The following is a 20,710-nucleotide window of genomic DNA, read 5'->3' as shown; positions in this document are numbered from 1 at the left end:
TGTAGAAACCCAGGTGTAGACCGTCTTTAGCAAAAGGGCAGGAGTAAGCGCTTGAGTACCTTATAAGGGCTCCAGACGGAAGTGGTGTTAAAGTGTGTGACCAGTGGTGTGACAGAACACCTGATCATCCACTTAAGAGTGAGTGAAGGTGAATACATTTCAAACCTAGTCCTGTTTTACACAGTAATGATCAAATATACATGGTGACCCTGTCTTATCTGTTCACAATGCTGAACTGCATATAAATCCATTGTCATCATAGTGGGTATACCCCTGAAGGGGTCTTCATGGACTGGGTTCTATTGTGATGGATTATGGCCCTGTACCTGTATAGCACCCTGTGGCTAACTCAATGCGTTGCACACATTTCCAAAATGAGCACCCTATGCCGGATCCAGTGCCTGAATCAACATTACAGCCCATCCCCTCAGCATGAGTAGACAGTAAAAAATTGATTGAGGGATTCTAGGAAAATAATAATAAAAATAATAAAGTAGCGAAGCTGGTTTCTCTGGGGAGGAGAAGAGGACAATTACCTATAGACACTAGTGAAAAACTGAGGATGCACAAGAGTGTGGTAGGGTTACAGGGGATGCACCCCAAGGGAGGGTGTCCTCAAAAGCTTGCCAGTGTCTAGCCACCTGAAGTCACAAGACTATAACCAATGATGTGTGAATAACTTGCCTATTTACTGTACTTTATGATTAAGATAGCCTGTTTATAGAGCTCAGTACCTGAAGCTGAATTTATATACACAAGAGAATGAGTCAAGACAGTGGCTTCTTCCCCTCTCTCCCCCCTCACTCTGCGCAGCTTTGTCTGAGATTTCATTCAGAGTGCCTAAAAGGAACCAACTTTTGCTATTATCTGTTTTTGGAAAAACCTATAGAGCTCTGGTAAACCTGTAATAATGGTCCACCCTGTATCAAATATTTATTTACAAAACAAACAACTGACATATTGTATATTATTATTATTATTATTTCAGGTACTTATAGCGATGTTAATTTTATGCAGCGCTTTACGTATATCATATACATTCACATCAGTCCCTACCCTCAAGGAAATTACAATCTAAGCTCCCTAACTCACATTCATACATATACATACTAGGGCCAATTTTTAGACAGGATCAAATCAAGGCCATCTTAACAGCATCATGGGCCCCTGGGCAAAGTAATGCACTAGGGCCCCTACAAGCCTGTCCCAAATTTTGCACCTACTCTCAAGAATTAAAATATAATTCCTCCCTGTGCCCCCATTGAAGAGGGAATAGCACGCTGTTACAGCTTACATGAAATTGCCTTCACTCTGCTCCCTGTCACACACAGCCCCGCCTCTTCCTGGCGCCGCACCTGTTATACACAGAAAATATTCCAGCATTGGAGGTGCATTCTGTCTATCACAGGCGTGGGGTTAGGAGGAGGCGAGGCAATTTCAATGTAAGCTGTAGCGGTAAGACAGCCCTGGATCCAATTAACTTACCAGCATGTCTTTGGAGTGTGGTAGGAAACTAGAGTACCTGGAGGAAACCCACACAGGCACAGGGGGTACATGCAAACTCCAAGCAGGTGATGTTGTGGTTGGGATTCAAACCAATGACCCTTTTTACTGCTAGGTGAAAGTGCTAACCACTACACCACTGTACCACTGTACCGCCCATATAAAACAGTTTAAAACTTAAAGAGGAACTTCAGTCCCCTTTAGTTTATCTCCATGCCACCTCTCATTATGCTGCATGCACAGATGTGTTGAAGGGTTCTGCCCAGCCTCCAGGTTACGGCAGAGCCATTTGGCACAGATTTGGCTTGCACAAACATGGCAAAGTTGGATCTTCTATAACAGCTGTCTTTGTGCATGTGCCAGGAAAACCACATGTGTGTAGATGTGTGGAAAACCCACACATGCACTGATGTACCTCAGGGCACAGTCGGGACCCAAAGCACTGTGGCACAATTGCACAAATGCAAAAAATCTTGAACAGGAGTGAGGGTATGCAAACTTTCTTGCCTAGGATAGAAATGTGGAAGTGCTGGGTTAAGGCAGGGCAAAATTAAAGTTAATTTAAAGTGAAGATCTGCTTTAAAGAATTTAAATACAACTGACCTAAAACTATTTTGTTACATATATCCTCTCTTTCCCTGCACTGTGCTGAGAGCAACTGTAGAAGGTGTTGAATTTTAAACTATCCTGCATCCAATTTTCAGAGAAATTCCTTATTAACTTGCAATTTACATAAATTAAAAGCATTAATTTTTTCCCCTGCAAATGTTTCCATGTATTCATAATCATTGATAATCAAATTCATGCAATGTGGATGAACAATTAACTTGCCCTTGAAAGACATATCTATCTAAATATTTTCCTGTATAATCTGATACTCCCTCCATTCCACTAAAAGAAAGCACAACGAGATTATGTTGTCATCTGTAATTAACATGATTAAAGGGAGGCAAAGTTAATTAACAGAAGAGAGGGAGACCATTTCCTGAGTGTATGTGTGTGTAGTCACATAGAGCATGACTGAAAAATGATAAATAGCATGTAACATAAAAGTGTCTGCTACATGTCCTTATTAAGATGACGGTTACCACTGAAACAAATCAAGAGCGAAAGCCCAAAGTGAAAGAGGGTTTATGCTCAACTTTATGGCGGGCAGTGTGCCTCCGGAGATTCCAAACCGATGCCCTAACATTAAATTCATTTTATTTTTTTCATCCATATATATTTTGTTCTCATTGCTTTCTCCATCCTATCCTAAAAGTGAAGCTGTCCTTTAACTGATTCTTGGATGTATAAAAAGTATATCCACAGCCCAAACTTTTTCAGTTTCGGAAGGGAATGGTTTAAAACCCTCTCATTTTTTTTTGGTGTGCCCCATTGGGGAGATTTCACTGTACTTCTTCTGCCAGAGACACAACAGGTAGTAAAAAGAGAAATTCCATCCAAAAGCAGAACAGGTTCCCCCATTGGAATATTTGCCATTAAAGCAGACGTTTTACTAAGATGGAAAGACATTGTTACTTACAGTCTCTCAATTACAAGTGGCTTAAAAAGCCATTGAAAAATACAGTTTGTACAAAATATATTACGAAACAAAGCTTACCTTGACCAGTTTTCAATGCTCCCAGGAGGATGCCATCATGCCTCCTGAGAACCTCCATGTCCCCCGTTATGTTACCTGCTCCTCCAGTAAGTGTTGGAAGCCAGGCCAGTATTTTTAATTTTTTTGGGCAAACTGTATTTTTAAATGGCATTTTTAAAGAAGAATTTCAGCTATGGATATTTTTTACCTGGCTGATTCCCATGAATTCACTGAAGTAGACACCACTACTCAAGTGATCTCCAGTTGCTTCCAGGTCCTATGCCGAGCAGCTGCACTACCGCATTTTGAACAAAGGAGGTTGGCCGGGGACATTACATTCTCTGCCTTATCCAATCAAAGGACACTTGGCATTCAATCGGAAAATGCAAAACATTCTCTGAATGGTACCCATGCCAAGTGGCCAACCTCCTCTGTTCGGAATGCAGCATGGCAGATGCTTGGTTCTCAGAAGCATGGGACTCACTGGAGTAGCAGTGTGGTTTCCAACTTTCTGTGGGATTGTCCAAGTATGGTATATGCAGGTGACAGTGCAATATTTTGGATTTCCCATCACTTCTGTCCTGGTGAATGCTGTATGATGTGGCCAGGAACCTGCAAATCAGATCTCCTTATTAGAACTTTTAAGAGAGCACCTATCACAAAGTGGTTTATTGTTAGTGCTATTTTCTACAAGTTTAAAACTTAGGCAAGTCTACCATTAAAAATAGTAATTTAATTGGTTCCTGGAGCAATATACACGTCACCTCAATCATAAAAAAGACCAGTGTAACTGTCCAGAAAGTTTCTCTCCTGCAGGATGAAATAACACAAATAAAGGAAAAGAGTAGAGGAATAGAGGATGATTCGCACTGCCACATCTACCCAGCTGTGTCTGATCTTCGAGGTCAGCCACCTCCTCCTGCTTTTCAGTCTGCTAAGTCAGGCGCAATGATTCTGCCTGCACTGTACAATGCATAATTACTGAACCACCAATGCGCCCGCCGGAAATCAAGGCTTCTAGTGTAGGCATTCAAATTAAACGGTGAAAGCTCTTAATTAAAAAGAGTAAATCACAGTAAAATATTTCAATCTGGGCAGGGGACACAGGAGGCAGCGACATGAATAAAGTGAACCGGGTGACATTTCTTGGGCGTAAGGCAATTTTAAATGTCCGTCTTAGAGACCAGATTAATTACATACTGGGGTCAGGAGAAGGCATGTCTTGACTTAACGCTGTTAAGCTTTTTCCATGAAACGTGATAAATGATGACTTAATGCTGCTGAGCCTGCATAAAGGGATTTTTCCCTGTGTATTTTAAGTTTTTAAGTTATTATTTTTATGTTTACGTAACATTACAGTTTTTTTTACATTTTTACACTGAGGTTTTGTCATATTTTAATTATTATATTTCAAATGCAGTAGCCCTCTAGCGGCTATCTGTATGTCACATCAGCATCTTTGATGAAATTCTGTCTCAAGAGTACCATTTATAGGATAAGCTGCTTGGAAAAAGCATATTGTTATCATTATGGAGTGTTGCAAAGCAGAAAGGATGTGATGTATACATAACGAGTGAGTAAGTATGACCCGCTATTGGGGTAAAATTAGTTAAATATATATAGGTGGTACAGAAGCCATTTAGTAATAATGTATATTATATGTATTATGAAATAACCTTTCCATTTCGGCTTGCAGCCAGCGATGGTGTTTTAAAACTGACATATGACTGGGCTTCATTACAACTATGGCAATAGATTGTGTACAAAGCATCCCCAGAAATCGAATTTCCTGATCTCATGATTAGCTCATTGCTTTTCTCCATATTCCCTCCAGAGCTTGAGATAATATTTCAGACATTCCTAGCACTGCCATAGTGGGTCTTTCATCTTTTGTAATAATTTAGACATATATCTACAGTATTCTGGAGATCACAACTGAATACTGCCATGCTCTTGCTGAAATCATTCAAAATAAAAACTAGGATTAAAGGCTAAGTTCACTTTTTTTTTTCAAAATTCCAGCTCCCCTATGCACCAATATAGCATCCGTGTACTTTTTTTGCAAAAATATCAAAGCTCTCCATAAAATCTACAGACACATACCTTACTGTCCTCCATCTATAATTCCAAACGTATCTATTGCTTCTGTCTTACGTCCTTACAGATTGTAGGTCATGACACAGGAAGGAGTTGACCAGCTGACCTCATTAGTACACACCCTGCATCATCCACCCTCTCATTCTTAGCTGCACATTTTTTAAATGAAATGCAATCAATCAGTGGTCACCCTTCTCACTAAATACACAATCAGATTGCATAGTGTATGGCCATCTTTATACAAGTACATATAAGGGAGTAGACAGAAATGCTCAGCTGTCAAGCCCCGCTCACATCTCTGCACATCGGGAACTAGCATTCCCACATGCGTTTTTTTTTTTTTTTTTAAGTGAGGTGGGGAGATGTTTTAGAGCATTTTCACTCATCACACATAGGGCAGTCCTTCCACCTGAATGGGCTGCCCTACACGCAGAAATCGCCCCAAAGAAGCTTCAGAGCAGAGCTTGGTGCGTTTTTACTGCGATTTTTGGTGCAGCGCATTCCTGAAATGCAAGGAAACGCACAGATGTGAATGGAGCCTCATTGTTCTTGTGTTACCGCACCAATTTCATTTTCAGGACCCATTCACATCAAGCACACATTTTGTGTCTCGTTTTTCCTGTGACACGCATAGGGCAGCCTGTTTATTTAAATGGGCTGTGCTATATGTGGCTTATGGGACATGTTGCGGTTTTGTGGGTTGCGTTTTTTTTTTTTATGTGCATTTCTCAGCACTTGCCATTCATTTTTTCACATGCCAAAATGTGTGTTCACTTCTGTCTTTGGTGTGTTGTTAACAATTAATGGCACTAAAAGTGCAACTAGTCATTTTAGGTATATAAAGGTGGCCATACACTATACATTCTGATTGTACAATCTCCTTTAGAGCTGCCATCAATTATGTAGTGCAAGGGCCTGCCTGATTGGATATAGAGTGATTGGCTAGATAGGTGTTTCCTCCTATTTTATAAATTTGGTAAATCTAAAGGAGATTGTACAATCAGATTGTATAGTGTATGGCCATGTTTATACACCTAAAATGACTAGTTGCACTTTCAGTTGCCAGTAATTGGTGACGGTACACCAAACACAGAAGCAAACACACATTTTGCCATGTGAAAAAACAAGTGCCAAATGCTGCAAAACGCACAGTAAAAAAAAAAACATACAACCCTCAAAATGCCAACATGTCCCATAAGCCACATATAGCACAGCCAATTTAAATCAAGGGTTGCCCTATGGATATCTTAGGAAAAAAATAGACACAAAATGTGCATTCCACTATGCTAGATGTGAATGGGGCATGAAAGTGAAATTGGTGCGATGAAACAAGAATAATGAGGCTCCATTCACATCTGTGTGTTTCCTTGCATTTCAGAAATGCACTGCACCAAAAATCGCAGTAAAAAAAAGAGCTCCACTCTAAAAAAAAGTTCTGAAGCTTCTTTGGGGCGATTTCTGCAAGTATGGCAGCCCAATAAGGTGGAAGGACTGCCCTATATGTGATGAGTGAAAATGCTCCAAAACACCTCCCCACCACGCTAAAAAACAAAACAAACAACAACAAAAAAAACGCATGTGGGAATCTGAGTTTCTGCTAAGGTGGCTTAACAGCTGAGTGTTTCTGTACACTCCCTTCTAAGTACTTGTATAAAGATGGCCATACACTATGCAATCTGATTGTGTATTTAGTGAGAAGGGTGATCACTGATTGGTTACATTTCATAAAAAAAAAACGTGCAGCTGGGAATGGGAGCGTGGATGATGCAGGGTGTGTGCTAATGAGGTCAGCTGGTCAACTCCTTCCTGTGTCATGACCTACAATCTGTAAGGACACAAGACAGAAGCAATAGATACGCTTGGAATCGGGGATGGAGGACAGGAAGGTACGTGTCTGTAAATTTTATGGAAAGCTTTGATATTTTTGCAAAAAATGAACTTAGCCGTTAAGGTTCTCCCTTTACATTAAGCATAAGGTCTCTCATTACATTTTAATAAGAAGTAATGTAGCTGTGGATTCCTATTAAACATGCATATAGTGCACAAAAAAATAAAAATAACAACAGATAAATACATATTAAACAAAGGTGGTTAAAGAGTGTTTTTTTATTTCTTACTCCCCTGAACCCCCACACGTTAAAAAAAAAAAAAATGCCAATAGTATTACATACCCCCGATGCAGGCATATGGTAATTTCACTTTGCAGTCTACTCAGAACTGAGCAGTGTTTAATTCCTTCTGCATTATACTGGTGCTGTGATATATGTATGTGGCGTGCCATGGCAAAAAGTGCAGAAGAGCACTCATAGCTTAATGGTTTAATTCTAACTTTATAACAGAATTAGATACAAGACTGATCATACACTGTTTTTTAAACAAACGTCATGAGAAAAATGAAGATTTGCTGATAGTTCCTCCTGTTTGGCTGTCCAAAGCTAGCTACTGTGGCAGCACGCAGGTAAAATCACCTGGTTGTATTCAGGATGGGAAATATGTGTGTCCTAGATTCAGGCTTTATGCAGACTTTTACAATTAGAGGGGAAGAGTTAATGAGCCCAGCTGTAGTAAGTGGGCTCATTAAGACCTCTACAAAAAACCCCAGCATGCATAGGGAGATGCTCCATCCTGGAACCAGTTTTGTGTGTATAGACTGGGGAGTCTGAGATCTGTTCTGTGCGGTGAGTTAACGCCTGTGTGGCAAACCCCTACAATAGAGACAGGGACTGGGGCAGCACAAGGCTGCACCCAGTTGTTAGACAGGGAGTCTACGTGTGTAGTTAGAGGTCAAGCTGACCAGGATTTATTTTCTTGTTTTATTTTGTTTGGCTGTTATATGTATCACTGCATGTAGCCTAAATAAACCGGATCTTTTGTTTTTTGCACCTACAACGCTGTCTGCTGTGCCTGACTTTGTGTTGTGAACTCATCCAGGGGGTCACACACACCCGCTACCGAGCAAACCCCCTCACAGTTGGTGGAGAATTTTGGCAGTTTTTTTTTTTTTTTTTTTTTGTTAAGGCCAGCATGGAGGAGATACTGAGACAGCTGGCTCTAGCAAATGCAAACCAGCAGCAAACAAATGCAGCTTTACAAAAGAGCCTTGCAGCTCAACAACAAGCCCAGCAGCAGGCAAATGCAAATCAGCAGCAGACAAATGCAACTTTGCAGCAGAGTTTGGAAGCTCAGCAACAAGCCCAGCAGCAGACAAATGCAACTTTGCAGCAGAGTTTGGAAGCTCAGCAACAAGCCCAGCAGCGATCTGAAGCCCGCTTCATAGACCTGTTGCAGAAGCAAGAGCAGAATTTTCAACAGCAAATAGAGACATTGATACAGCAACGTCCGCAGACCAATGAAGCAAGTGGGTACAATAATACCGGAACCTTTGGTGTGAGCCGTTTACTGACAAAAATGACTGGAGAGGATGATCCGGAGGTGTTTTTGACCACATTTGAAAGGACTGCTGAAAGGGAAAAGTGGCCTAAGGAGCAATGGGCTGGACTGGTGGCCCCTCTGTTAACTGGGGAATCGCAGAAAGCTTATTATGACCTAGAGCCTGACCAAGCAAAAGACTATGTGGTGCTAAAAGCAGAAATATTGGCACGGCTGGGTGTCACCCTGGCAGTCCGGGCTCAGCGTGTGCATAACTGGACTTTTCAGGTTGGAAAACCTCCCAGGTCTCAAATGTATGACCTCATTCACCTGAGCAGGAAGTGGCTGCAGCCAGAGATTTTGACCGCACCAAACATTGTGGAACGTGTGGTTATGGATCGTTTCCTGAGAGCTCTTCCTACTGCCATCCAAAAATGGGTAAGCCATGGAGACCCAGAAAATGCAGATAAACTTGTGGATCTGGTTGAGAGGTACTTGGCTACAGAGAACTTGACCACCTCTTCCAGGGACTCACGGACTTTCCCCCCTAAGACCAGATCATCCCCAGTGGCGGGTAAGATGACTCCAAGGGGTGAGGGTGGAGAGAGTGAGAGGGTGGGAGTTCTACCTAAGGTCTGGCGGGAGCAGCCCAGGAAGCCCATGCTGCAAGAGGCAGCGGAAAAAATTATTTGCTACCGCTGCCGGCAAGAGGGACATATTGCAGCCAATTGCCCAGTTGTGGATGAGCCTATGCAATGTGACTTTATAAGGGAGAGACGTCAGTCGCTGTTTGCGACAGTTGCATGCACTGCCATTCGGGGACCTGAGAAACATTTATGTAAAATGTGTATTAATGGTAGACATGTTGATGTGTTGCTAGATTCAGGTAGCCTGGTAACATTGATAAAAGCTGAATTAGTTACTACAGAGGTCTCTGGGAAGAACAGGGTGGCTGTTATTTGTGTGCATGGGGACACCCGAGAGTATCCTGTAACTTCAGTGTTTTTTGAGACCCCCAAAGGTAACCTCTCTCATCAGGTGGGGTTAGTGTCTCAGTTACCACATGATGCTATTGTGGGAAGGGATTTTCCAAAATTCTGGGAACTCTGGGATTGTCCTGAGGCCCCCATTGGTGCCCCTATAAACCAGGAAGATGACCAGAATTCCTCTGGGAGTGGTGAGGACTCTCCTGAATTTCCCTTGTCGGTATTGGCGGGGGAAACTCGAGAAACTGGGGAGGAGCCAACATCCTCAGATGAAAACATGCCGTCTGTGGAGTTTTCGGATCTTGAGGTTCACAGGGAAAATTTTGCCACAGAACAGTTAAAAGACCCCACCCTAATAAAGGCACGGGAAAATGTGGTGAAAATAGATGGCGAGTTAGTGAACCCAGATAAGACTTGCCCTTATTCTTACTTCACTATGGAAAGGGACCTGCTATATCGAGTGGCTCAAAGGGCAGAAGAAACCATTGAGCAACTTGTAGTGCCAAAACCTTACAGGAAGTTGGTGTTAGAATTGGCTCATGGACACATTCTGGGAGGTCATCTGGGGACAGAGAAAACCAGAGAGAGGGTATTGCAGAGATTCTATTGGCCTGGGGTCATGAAGGAAATAGAAAAGTATTGTTCCTCCTGCCCTGTGTGTCAGAAGTCGGCACCTATGCCACATTTCCGTAACCCACTGGTACCTCTTCCTATCATTGAGGTCCCCTTTGAGAGGATCGCAATGGATTTGGTAGGTCCGATAATGAAGTCTGCTAGGGGGCATCAGTACATTTTGGTTATATTGGACTATGCCACCCGTTATCCGGAAGCAATTCCTCTCCGAAATACCTCGGCCAAAACCATAGCCAAAGAGCTATCTCTTGTTTTTAGCCGCGTAGGTATTTGTAAGGAACTGCTTACGGACCAAGGTACACCCTTTATGTCCCGGGTTATGAAAGAATTATGCAAGTTGTACAAAGTGAAGCAATTGCGTACATCTGTGTATCACCCCCAAACAGATGGGTTGGTTGAAAGATTCAACAAAACCCTAAAACAAATGTTAAAGAAGGTGGTGGATAGAGATGGAAAGAATTGGGATTGTCTAATACCCTATCTGATGTTTGCCATTAGGGAGGTACCCCAATCCTCTACGGGTTTCTCACCCTTCGAGTTGCTCTATGGGAGACACCCAAGAGGGCTGCTGGATATCGCCAAGGAAACTTGGGAAAATGAGAGTTCTCCTCACAGGAGCGTGATTGAGCATGTTGCCCTGATGCAAGATAGAATTGCACAGGTAATGCCAATTGTAAAGGAACATTTAACCCAAGCGCAGTTAGCACAGCAGAGAGTGTACAACCATGGGGCCAAGACCCGTACTTTTTCCCCGGGGGATAGGGTCTTGGTGCTAGTCCCTACGGTTGAAAGCAAATTTCTGGCCAAATGGCAAGGTCCATATGAAGTAATTGAAAAAATTAGTGAGGTGAACTACAGGGTTAGACAGCCAGGAAGGCGAAAGCCGGAGCAGATCTATCACGTCAATCTGCTGAAAGCCTGGAGGGATAGGGAATCCCTAGTCGCAGAGACTTTGTCACAAGTACAGCCTGATTGCTTAGTTCCTGAGGTTGGAATAGCAGACACCTTATCGAAACCCCAACAACAGGAGGTTAAAGAGTTTGTACTTCGTAACAAAGAGATTTTCTCTGAGCTTCCGGGACAAACATCTGGCGTAGAGCATGACATTATCACCCCGCCAGGAGAAAGAGTAAAACTAAAACCTTATAGAATACCAGAGGCCCGACGGGAGGCAATACGTGGGGAGGTTCAAAGGATGCTGGAATTGGGTGTGATAGAGGAGTCCCAGAGTGACTGGTCCAGTCCTATTGTACTAGTGCCCAAACCTGATGGGAGCTGGCGGTTTTGTAACGATTTTAGACAATTAAATAAAGTTACAAAATTTGACACCTACCCCATGCCACGTATAGATGAGTTGGTTGACCGGCTGGGAACAGCCCGATATATGACAACTCTTGATCTCACCAAAGGGTATCGGCAAATTCCCCTGGCCGAGTCGGCCAAGGAGAAAACTGCGTTTGTAACCCCAGATGGGGCATTCCAATATAAGAGAATGCCGTTTGGGTTACAGAATGCACCGGCAACATTCCAGCGGAAAATGGATAAGATTCTGAGGCCCCATCAGAAATATGCTGCAGCTTACCTGGATGATGTGATTATCCATAGCACAGACTGGGTCTCACATTTGCCAAAAGTACAAGCAGTCCTAGACTCTATCCGGGAAGCTGGGTTTACGGCCAATCCAAAGAAGTGTACCATTGGACAGGAGGAGGCCAAATATCTTGGGTACACTATTGGGAGGGGGGTGATAAAACCCCAAGTCAATAAAGTCGAGGCCATGTCCCAACAGCAAGAAACAGGTACGAGCCTTTCTGGGAATCGCTGGCTATTATCGACGATTCATTCCCCATTTTGCTTCTCAGGCTGTGCCCCTCACCAACCTGACAAAAGGGAAAGAGTCGGTTATGGTTAAATGGTCCCCAGAGGCTGAGGAAGCATTTCAGTCCTTAAAAACAGCCTTATGTAGCCAGCCAGTGTTGTACTCACCAGACTTCTCTAAGGACTTTGTTGTACAAACTGATGCATCAGACGTTGGGTTAGGAGCAGTGTTATCCCAGGTCTGGAACGGGGAAGAGCACCCAGTCATTTACCTCAGCAGGAAGTTAAAGTCCCATGAGGTAAATTACTCCACGATTGAGAAGCAATGTTTAGCAGTGAAGTGGGCTCTAGATTCCCTTCGGTACTATCTGCTAGGTAGGCACTTTGACCTGGTGACTGATCACGCTCCTTTAAAGTGGATGGCTCAAAACAAGGAGACCAATAGAAGGGTAAATAGGTGGTTCCTGGCCCTACAGGAATTTAACTTTACAGTTAAGCATCGCCCTGGTGTTAAAATGGGGAATGTGGATGCTTTGTCTCAGATACATGCGTGTCTGGCTGCTTGTGTTACAACCCCAAGGTTGAAACAAGAGGGGGGGGTATGTGGCAGCACGCAGGTAAAATCACCTGGTTGTATTCAGGATGGGAAATATGTGTGTCCTAGATTCAGGCTTTATGCAGACTTTTACAATTAGAGGGGAAGAGTTAATGAGCCCAGCTGTAGTAAGTGGGCTCATTAAGACCTCTACAAAAAACCCCAGCATGCATAGGGAGATGCTCCATCCTGGAACCAGTTTTGTGTGTATAGACTGGGGAGTCTGAGATCTGTTCTGTGCGGTGAGTTAACGCCTGTGTGGCAAACCCCTACAATAGAGACAGGGACTGGGGCAGCACAAGGCTGCACCCAGTTGTTAGACAGGGAGTCTACGTGTGTAGTTAGAGGTCAAGCTGACCAGGATTTATTTTCTTGTTTTATTTTGTTTGGCTGTTATATGTATCACTGCATGTAGCCTAAATAAACCGGATCTTTTGTTTTTTGCACCTACACCGCTGTCTGCTGTGCCTGACTTTGTGTTGTGAACTCATCCAGGGGGTCACACACACCCGCTACCGAGCAAACCCCCTCACACTACACACAGCTGGAATTTATAATTTCTGCTAAAATGAACAATATATGAGATGGGGGGTGGCTCTGGGATGACCCCCTGGCTTGACAAAAGTCGATGTGAAAATCGACTGAGTCAGATAGAAAATTATCAGTCAAACAGTGACTGCATCCTAACAGATACAGTCACTGTTTGGGTATTCAGGCAGCCACAGGTGCTGCGGCTGCCTAAATGCAGTAGCTGGCAGGAGAGATTCCTTCATCCACACTGTCTAGCTTGAAATCTACAAGTGTATGACTACTTTTTTTCTGATTATATTTCTTTAAGCCATAAGAGCCTGATGCAGATATGGAATTTTATAGTTACTCTGATCTGTGTATTTGTTAAAGGCTAGTGACAAAAAAAAAAAAATATGAAGGTCAGGACAAAATACAGCCAATTAGGGTTTTCAGAAGACGTTCAGGAGCAGCAATAGCCATATATATTTTATTAACGTATTCTTTAAAATTGAGCTTGAAGATTAGCTTCAGTTTACAAGTTAATCACTAGAGGGAGCTAGCGTACCATTAGACGTTCACATTACAGTGAAATATGCATGTCACCTATTATCTAAGAACTCAGCTCCTACTAAAATGATCTGCTGAAAACACTTGTGACTACCATCCGACACATTAGTCAATGAAGAATGAACAGCGCTAAGAGTACTTTTCTAAAATCAGTCATAGAGATAAAGTCACCATAGTTTATGTTCTTTTTTGTTAAAGTAGAACAAAAGGCAAACGTTCTAGGTAGAGTGGAGAGGGATTAGAACACCTGTTAATTTTTTATTTCTGTCTGTGCCCCTGTAAGCCCTTGTACACACGATCGGAGATTCCGACGAAATGTGTCCGATCGGAGCGTTTTGTCGGATATTCCGACTGTGTGTGGTCTGCATCGGACTGTTTCCGTCGGAATATCCGTCGGACCAAATTTTCCAACTTGCCGGAAATATTTTCAGACAAAATGCTCCGATCGGACATACTCCGATCATGTGTAGAGAATTCCGATCGGACAAAGTGCCACGCATGCTCAGATCAAATTCCTACACCAAAGCTATTGGCTACTAGCCTGAACGTAGTCCCGTCGTAACGAAATAACGCCATCATGTCGGATTTTCCGACAACTTTGTCCGACCGTGTGTATGCAACAGTTTCGGACAAAATCCGTCTGACAAAATCCGACGGATTTGGTTGTCGGAATCTCCGACCGTGTGTACAAGGGCTAACAGGGGTTTCTTTCTACCTTTGGAAAATGCTAGTTGCCGGGCTATTATGCTGTCTTCAATATCTTAAGTAACTGACCTGAAACAAGTTTGCCAATGAGGAAGTAAGGGCAAAGTCATAAAATCTTACCTGCAATCATAATTTGGGAGCGTGAGTCTATCTATGGCTTAGAATAACGATGATTGATTCGGCACCAGTGAATGTTTGATAAAAATCACTATAACTGTTTTATAAATATGCCCCTACATGTGCACCGAGGGGCCACATACGTGGGCGTCAACCCTTGCACATGCTTTTATCTCCGTTTGTGGTGCAGTAAAAGCCGGCTTCAGCTCTCTACACTACATAGAAAGGTAATGAAAGCCATCATGCAAACTATAATCTTGGGATGCTCAGCTGAAGAAATGAGAGCAATAATGTTTTAGTAACGTTACTGTCTACAGGTTTATGGGAAATCCATTGCAATTTACATTAGTAATTAAAAGAAACATCCACTTTTGCACAACTGCTTCTATTTTCCTCGCCTTTCAAGGGACCCTGTCAGGTCCTAAAAATTCTCAGGCTAACAATATAATAAATGTGTAGACACCTTGGGGTGCCTGTAAGCATTTTCGTTAAATGATTCTTTTGTATTTTATCTCAGTATGATCTGGCATATGGATAAACATTAAATGTTCACTATTAGTATTTTAATGAGATTTTCAGTTTATCTATGTACAAAATCATACTGGGATAAAAGAATGAATGATTTCAGTATTTAACAGATAGGTCCATAATTTGCCAATTAAAATCTACAGTATATCTCAAGCACACTAAGGATGTCCAGAATAGGTCCAGAGCTTTATTCAGCAATTACATCATAGTTACAGTAGCGACATTTCGAAGCCTCACAGGAACCCTTTGTGGGAATGTGCAACATGATGTAGTGGCAGAAAACATTCAGAATCCAGATGCAGAGAACAGAGATATATTGTAATTGAAGTTCAGCAATAGACAATAAGCCCAACGGGAAGGCAACCCAACTGGGAGCACTTACAGGTTATAACATTGATGTGTCAGTAGAAAAAGGTCATGGGTAGGTCATCAATGTCTGTCCCAAGGAGTGGAATGTGGCCTAGTCAGTTGAAAATCACATAGGCTTCCAGGTAGGATGGTATGGTCCCTGCACTTTCTCTACTCCTCTGGAACTTTTCCCTGATGCTAAACACTGTCCCTGACAGATGGGAGACCTGTCTCTACTCTAACCACAGCCCAGGAGCCAGGGTCTTAAAAAGGCTCTGCTTGACCCAAGATGGCCACCAAAGTCACATGGGGCGCCAGTATTCAAACGGATAGCTGCCCCCTGTGACCTAGGAAACCATGGAGGAACCATGATCCTCTTGACTTCCTCTCCCTCTGCAATGCTGCTGCATTGCGCCACCTGCAGTGAAGAATATAGACTGCACCTGTCTACACCTACATCAAGCATAGTTTACCAAGGGGTCCTGCATTTGATCACTTTTATTTATGCAAAGCATCTTTGCCAACTTTCCCTTAGATCTCAAGTGCGTTCTGTACAGATGCCTCAATCTTCTGCTTTAACTCGGTTTCATACAGCAACCAGATTCGATTGTTTGACACAACCACTATGTGAACTATATCATGAAAACATGAAACGGCAAGCAAGAAGAAATATGATTGGTAATAGGAATTAGTTCCATTTTTTCCACGTACACACGACCAGACTTTCCGGCAGACTAGGTCCGACGCTCTTCCCGACAGACTTTCAACAGAGTTCCGATAGACTTTCTGAACAAACGGACTTGGCCACACACAAACGGACTAAGTCCGTTCGAAAGTCCGTCTGTTTTGAACGTGATGACATAAGATGGGACTAAAAAAGTCCCATATTCAATAACCAGTAGCCAATAGCTTCCCTTGCGTCCTATTTTGGTCCGTCGGACCAGCACACAGCCTAACCGTTTTCCCGATAGGAATTGAGTCCGTCGGATAGATTTGAAACATGTTCTATTTCTAGGTCCATCAAATTGTTTTTAATGAAAAATGATTCGATTAAGCCACAGACGATCGGATTGTCCGACGGACTGTTTCCGTCTGACCTAGTCTGCCGGAAAGTCCGGTCGTGTGTACGTGGCATTAGATGCACTATACGGCCGAACCACCTATATGAGCTTGTTGGACATTCCTTTCCAAAACCAAGTGCCTACAACGAAGCACACTGTCTTTCAATTGCCATTGACAAGCATTAGCATACCAAGACATTTTGCAAAACTGTGCACTTCCAACCTAGTAGCAACAATTTGGGCAAGGCTTTTTTCTGTGCCAGTATGATGGTATCTCTGCACACAAAGCCAGCTCCATAAAGACATGATTTAATGAGCTTTGGCCGTAGGAAAATGTGAATGGCTTGCATACAGTTCTGACTCAACTCTGCTGAACATCGTGAGGAAACATTGGGATTGGGAGCCTGATCTTCTCATTTAATATTGGTACCTAAATTCACAAATGCTCTTTTGGTTGATTGTACACAAAATCACACAAACGCACCCCAAAATCTTGTGGAAGCCTTACCAGAAAAGTAGAGGCTATTATAAAAGGTGTCTAGGGGGGAGGTTGGTGATAAATTCATATTATTGTGACATTGGAATGTGATGACCAACAAGGTACATATAGGTACAGCGGTAAGGTGCCTACCAACTTTTGGCCACATATTGTATTATAGTAGTATCTCAAGATGAGAACTTACAGTGAAATAAACTACGTCTTTTTAAAACCCGAATTCCAAATAGATATAAAGGACTAAGAATATTGTGTCTATGTATTTGCTAATAAATCATTTTACTTAAATATAAGCAGGTACATCATTTTGACTTGATAAAAGTTTTTGCACCCCACTGTATAGCAGAACTGAGACTGGGATAGGAATAATAGAAGCCAGTTAACAGGGAACATGATAGGAAGAGCGAGTAGAGTTTGCAGGTGACCTTATCAGTCTTCTGCTGCTCTTTCACTATCCAATCAGTAAACTAGGTTGAGGAGGTGTCACCAATGTATTCCTTGCCTGTGCTATGCGATGGGGCTGTGTACATTTCAGTACTGGACAGAAATACAAATCCTTTAGCAGGTGAAACCGCTCAATTGTATGTATTTCATATGTGTATTTAGAGGTTTGCCTGCAGTTCAACTTGAAAGTATTTATTCCTACATGAAATATGGGGCTTGCATTGCTGATCTCCTTCAGAAAATACTGGTTGCCTGGCTGAGATGCAAACCAAATGGCTTCTGCCAATTCTGAGCCATGAACCTGAAACAAATATGCAGCCCACTAAAATCAAGTAATCGAGTAAAGTAAGAATTTATTTTCTGCATAACTATACTGCGCTTGTGTGTTTAAGTATTGAGGCAGAGGGGTTGATATTACAGCCAGGCAAGTAGCATTTGCTGAAGCAGACACAAGACATTTTATATTCCTCTATGGCAAGGCTATGCAATTAGTGGACCTCCAGCTGTTGAAAAACTACAAGTCCCATCATGCCTCTGACTCTGTGTGTCATGCTTGTGGCTGTCAGAGTCTTGCTATGCCTCATGGGACTTGTAGTTCTGCAACAACTGGAGGTCCACTAATTGCATATCCCAGTTCTATGGAAAGGTTTTCTTTATTCAGGAGAACTTCCTTTTTTAGTCCCGTCTTACGTCATCATGTTCAAAACGAATGGACTTTTGAACGGACGTGTGTGGGCAAGTCTGTTCATTTGGAAGGTCCGTCACAACTCCGCCGAAATTCCGCCGGGAAGACCATCGGACCTAGTCTGCCGGAAAGTCGGTCGTGTGTACGCGGCATTAAAGGCGGCAACGCCTGGCTGGATGAGCTCAGCTACACAGCAAATGTGATGAAGAATTTATCTTTCAGGCCATTATTATTGGACTTGTATACATCTTGACCAAAGTATTTTACATACCGTAGATGGTGGAATGGCTCGGCTTTAACATAGGGTGTTTCCAGAGATCCTGGGAAAACTGCTCCTTCTGCTCCTAAAAGATAGAAGATAAAATATATCAACATACAACTGCCTTGCACTACCAGCAACTATGGTGATATCAACAGAAACACTGGATACATATATTGTTCTGCCAGAAACATTAAAGAGAACCAGCCACAGCTAGGCTTATGCATGAATCGAAATAGTCCTAAATGAATATAACTGTGCAGCCACACTTACAGAAGGGTAACGTTCTTCCCTTATATATGTACTCTATATTGTTTTACGCTTAGCTAGAGGCTGTCATAGGTCCCTTTTTAACATTTGAATGCTGTCATTAGAAAAAAAAAACATGATTTTTGTTAACAGTCATGCTGGGATGATAAAAAATATCATAACATAAATCCTGAAATAGGCTACCCTTATAGGCCAAAAGCCAAGGCATTGATCCACACAATCTGCGATGAGTCTTCTTCGGTAGAGATCACATGGGCAATACTTAGGCATTTAGTTATGTGAACAGGATCAGAATCTAAATTTTACATTTTCACCAAGAAAGGTAACTATGTAAGTCCTTTATTAATCTTTATTTACACTATATTGTCAAAAGTATTGAGACACCTGTATTTCACGCACATGAATTTTAATGGCATACCAGTCTTAGTCCATAGGGTTCAACATTGAGTTGGGCAACTCTTTGCAGCTATAACAGCTTCAACTCTTCTGGGAAGGCTGTCCACAAGGTTTAGGAGTGTGTCTATGGGAAGGTTTGACCATTCTTCCAGAAGCGCATTTGTGAGATCAGGCACTGATGTTGGACAAGAAGGCCTGGCTCGCAGTCTGCACTATAATTCATCCCAAAGGTGTTCTATTGGATTGAGGTCAGAATTATGTGTAGGACAGTCGCTTTCCTGCACCCCAAACTCACTCATCCATGTCTTTATGGACCTTGCATTGTGCACTGGTGAGCAGTCATGTTGGAACAGGAAGAGGCCATCCCCAAATTGTTCCTACAAAGTTGGGAGCATGAAATTGTTCAGAATGTCTTGGTATGCTGACGCCATAAAAGTTCCCGTCACTGGAACTAAGGGGCCAAGCCCAACCCCTGAAAAACAACACCACACCATTAACCCCCCCCCCTCCACCAAATAATTTGGAGGGGTGGTCCAATACTGTTAGCAATATAGTGTGGATGAGCGAGTTTGGGGTGGAGCACCTTGACTGGCCTGCACCTCAACCCGAAAGAACACCTTTGCCTGACCATACAAGTGCGCTTCTGGAAGAATGGCCAAACATTCCCATAGACAAACTCCTAAACCTTGTGGACAGCCTTCCTAGAAGAGTTGAAGTTGTTAAAGCTGCAAAGTGTGGGCCAACTCAATATTGAACCCTACGGACTAAGACTGGGATGTCATTAAAGTTCATGTGCGTGTAAAGGCAGATTTCCCAATACTTTTTGACAATATAGTTTATGAATCCACCCCCATTCCGTTAAATAGGAGTGCTTGAGTAAACGTGTATGTTATATTACTGATTATATCTCCAGCAACAAACTTATGTCTGGACGTGGACTCCTTTTGTAACTTTCAGACCCCTTTCACAATAGAGGTGTTTTTCAGGTGCTTTAGCGCTAAAAATAGCACCTGACAAATGTCTCATCTGTAGTCCCAGTGTGAAAGCCCGACTGCTTTCACACTGCGGCGCTGTGCTGGCAGGACGTTAAAAAAGTTCTGCAAGCAGCATCTTTGGGGCGCTTTAGGAGCGGTGTATACACACGCTCCTAAAGTGCCCCTGCCCATTGAAATCAATGGGCAGCGCTGCCGAAGCGTCTGCAAAGCGTCTCGGCAGCGGCGCTTTGCAGGCACTTTCAACCCTTTATTTGCCCGCTACCGGGGGTTAAAAGTACCTCGCTAGTGGCCGAAAAGCGCCTATAAAACGATGGTAAAGTGCCACTAAAATTAGCACCGCTTAACCGCTAATGCGGCTGCTCTGTTAGTGTGAAAGGAGCTCTCACTCTTGAGAGACATTCAGTTACAGATATCACAAACAAAGCCACCTGCTACTGAAACCTAGTTTTGCATTGTGATGGGAAACTACATATATCGTATACGTAAGTCACAGAATATTGGAGCTTGATCTCTTTGTAAATATGAAGGGGTTCCTAAACTTTGTGAAGTCCATATAACTACTATGTACAAAGGCAATTTGTTATTTTGATTGACTAAAGGGACACACTGCTATGATCACCTGTAATCACATAAAAATGAAATTAGTAACTGCTATAACCCCAGTTCTAATTTTTCACTGCAGATAAACTTAAATGACCAGTATGAAAACCACTGTACAAATTCTGAAAATGTTTAAACATAAGTAG

The 20,710-nt window shown here is 42.6% G+C and overlaps 1 protein-coding gene across 3 annotated transcripts in view; it reads right to left on the bottom strand.

The window, feature by feature from the left end:
* The window catches only part of SGCD (sarcoglycan delta), a 1,108,439-nt gene that overhangs the window by 19,832 nt on the left and 1,067,897 nt on the right, over positions 1–20,710 (bottom strand). For all 3 annotated transcript variants that reach the window (XM_077468394.1, XM_077468393.1, XM_077468392.1), the window contains one exon: positions 18,316–18,388. In XM_077468394.1, the coding sequence (XP_077324520.1) occupies positions 18,316–18,388 (73 nt within the window). The remainder of the gene's footprint in view (positions 1–18,315; positions 18,389–20,710) is intronic.

The sequence above is a fragment of the Lithobates pipiens genome, unplaced genomic scaffold, assembly GCF_037356315.1.
Source record: "Lithobates pipiens isolate NorthernLeopardFrog02 unplaced genomic scaffold, aLitPip1_a1.2 Scaffold_8, whole genome shotgun sequence".
Lineage (NCBI taxonomy): Eukaryota > Metazoa > Chordata > Amphibia > Anura > Ranidae > Lithobates > Lithobates pipiens.
This window is presented reverse-complemented; position numbering and strand designations above follow the sequence as displayed.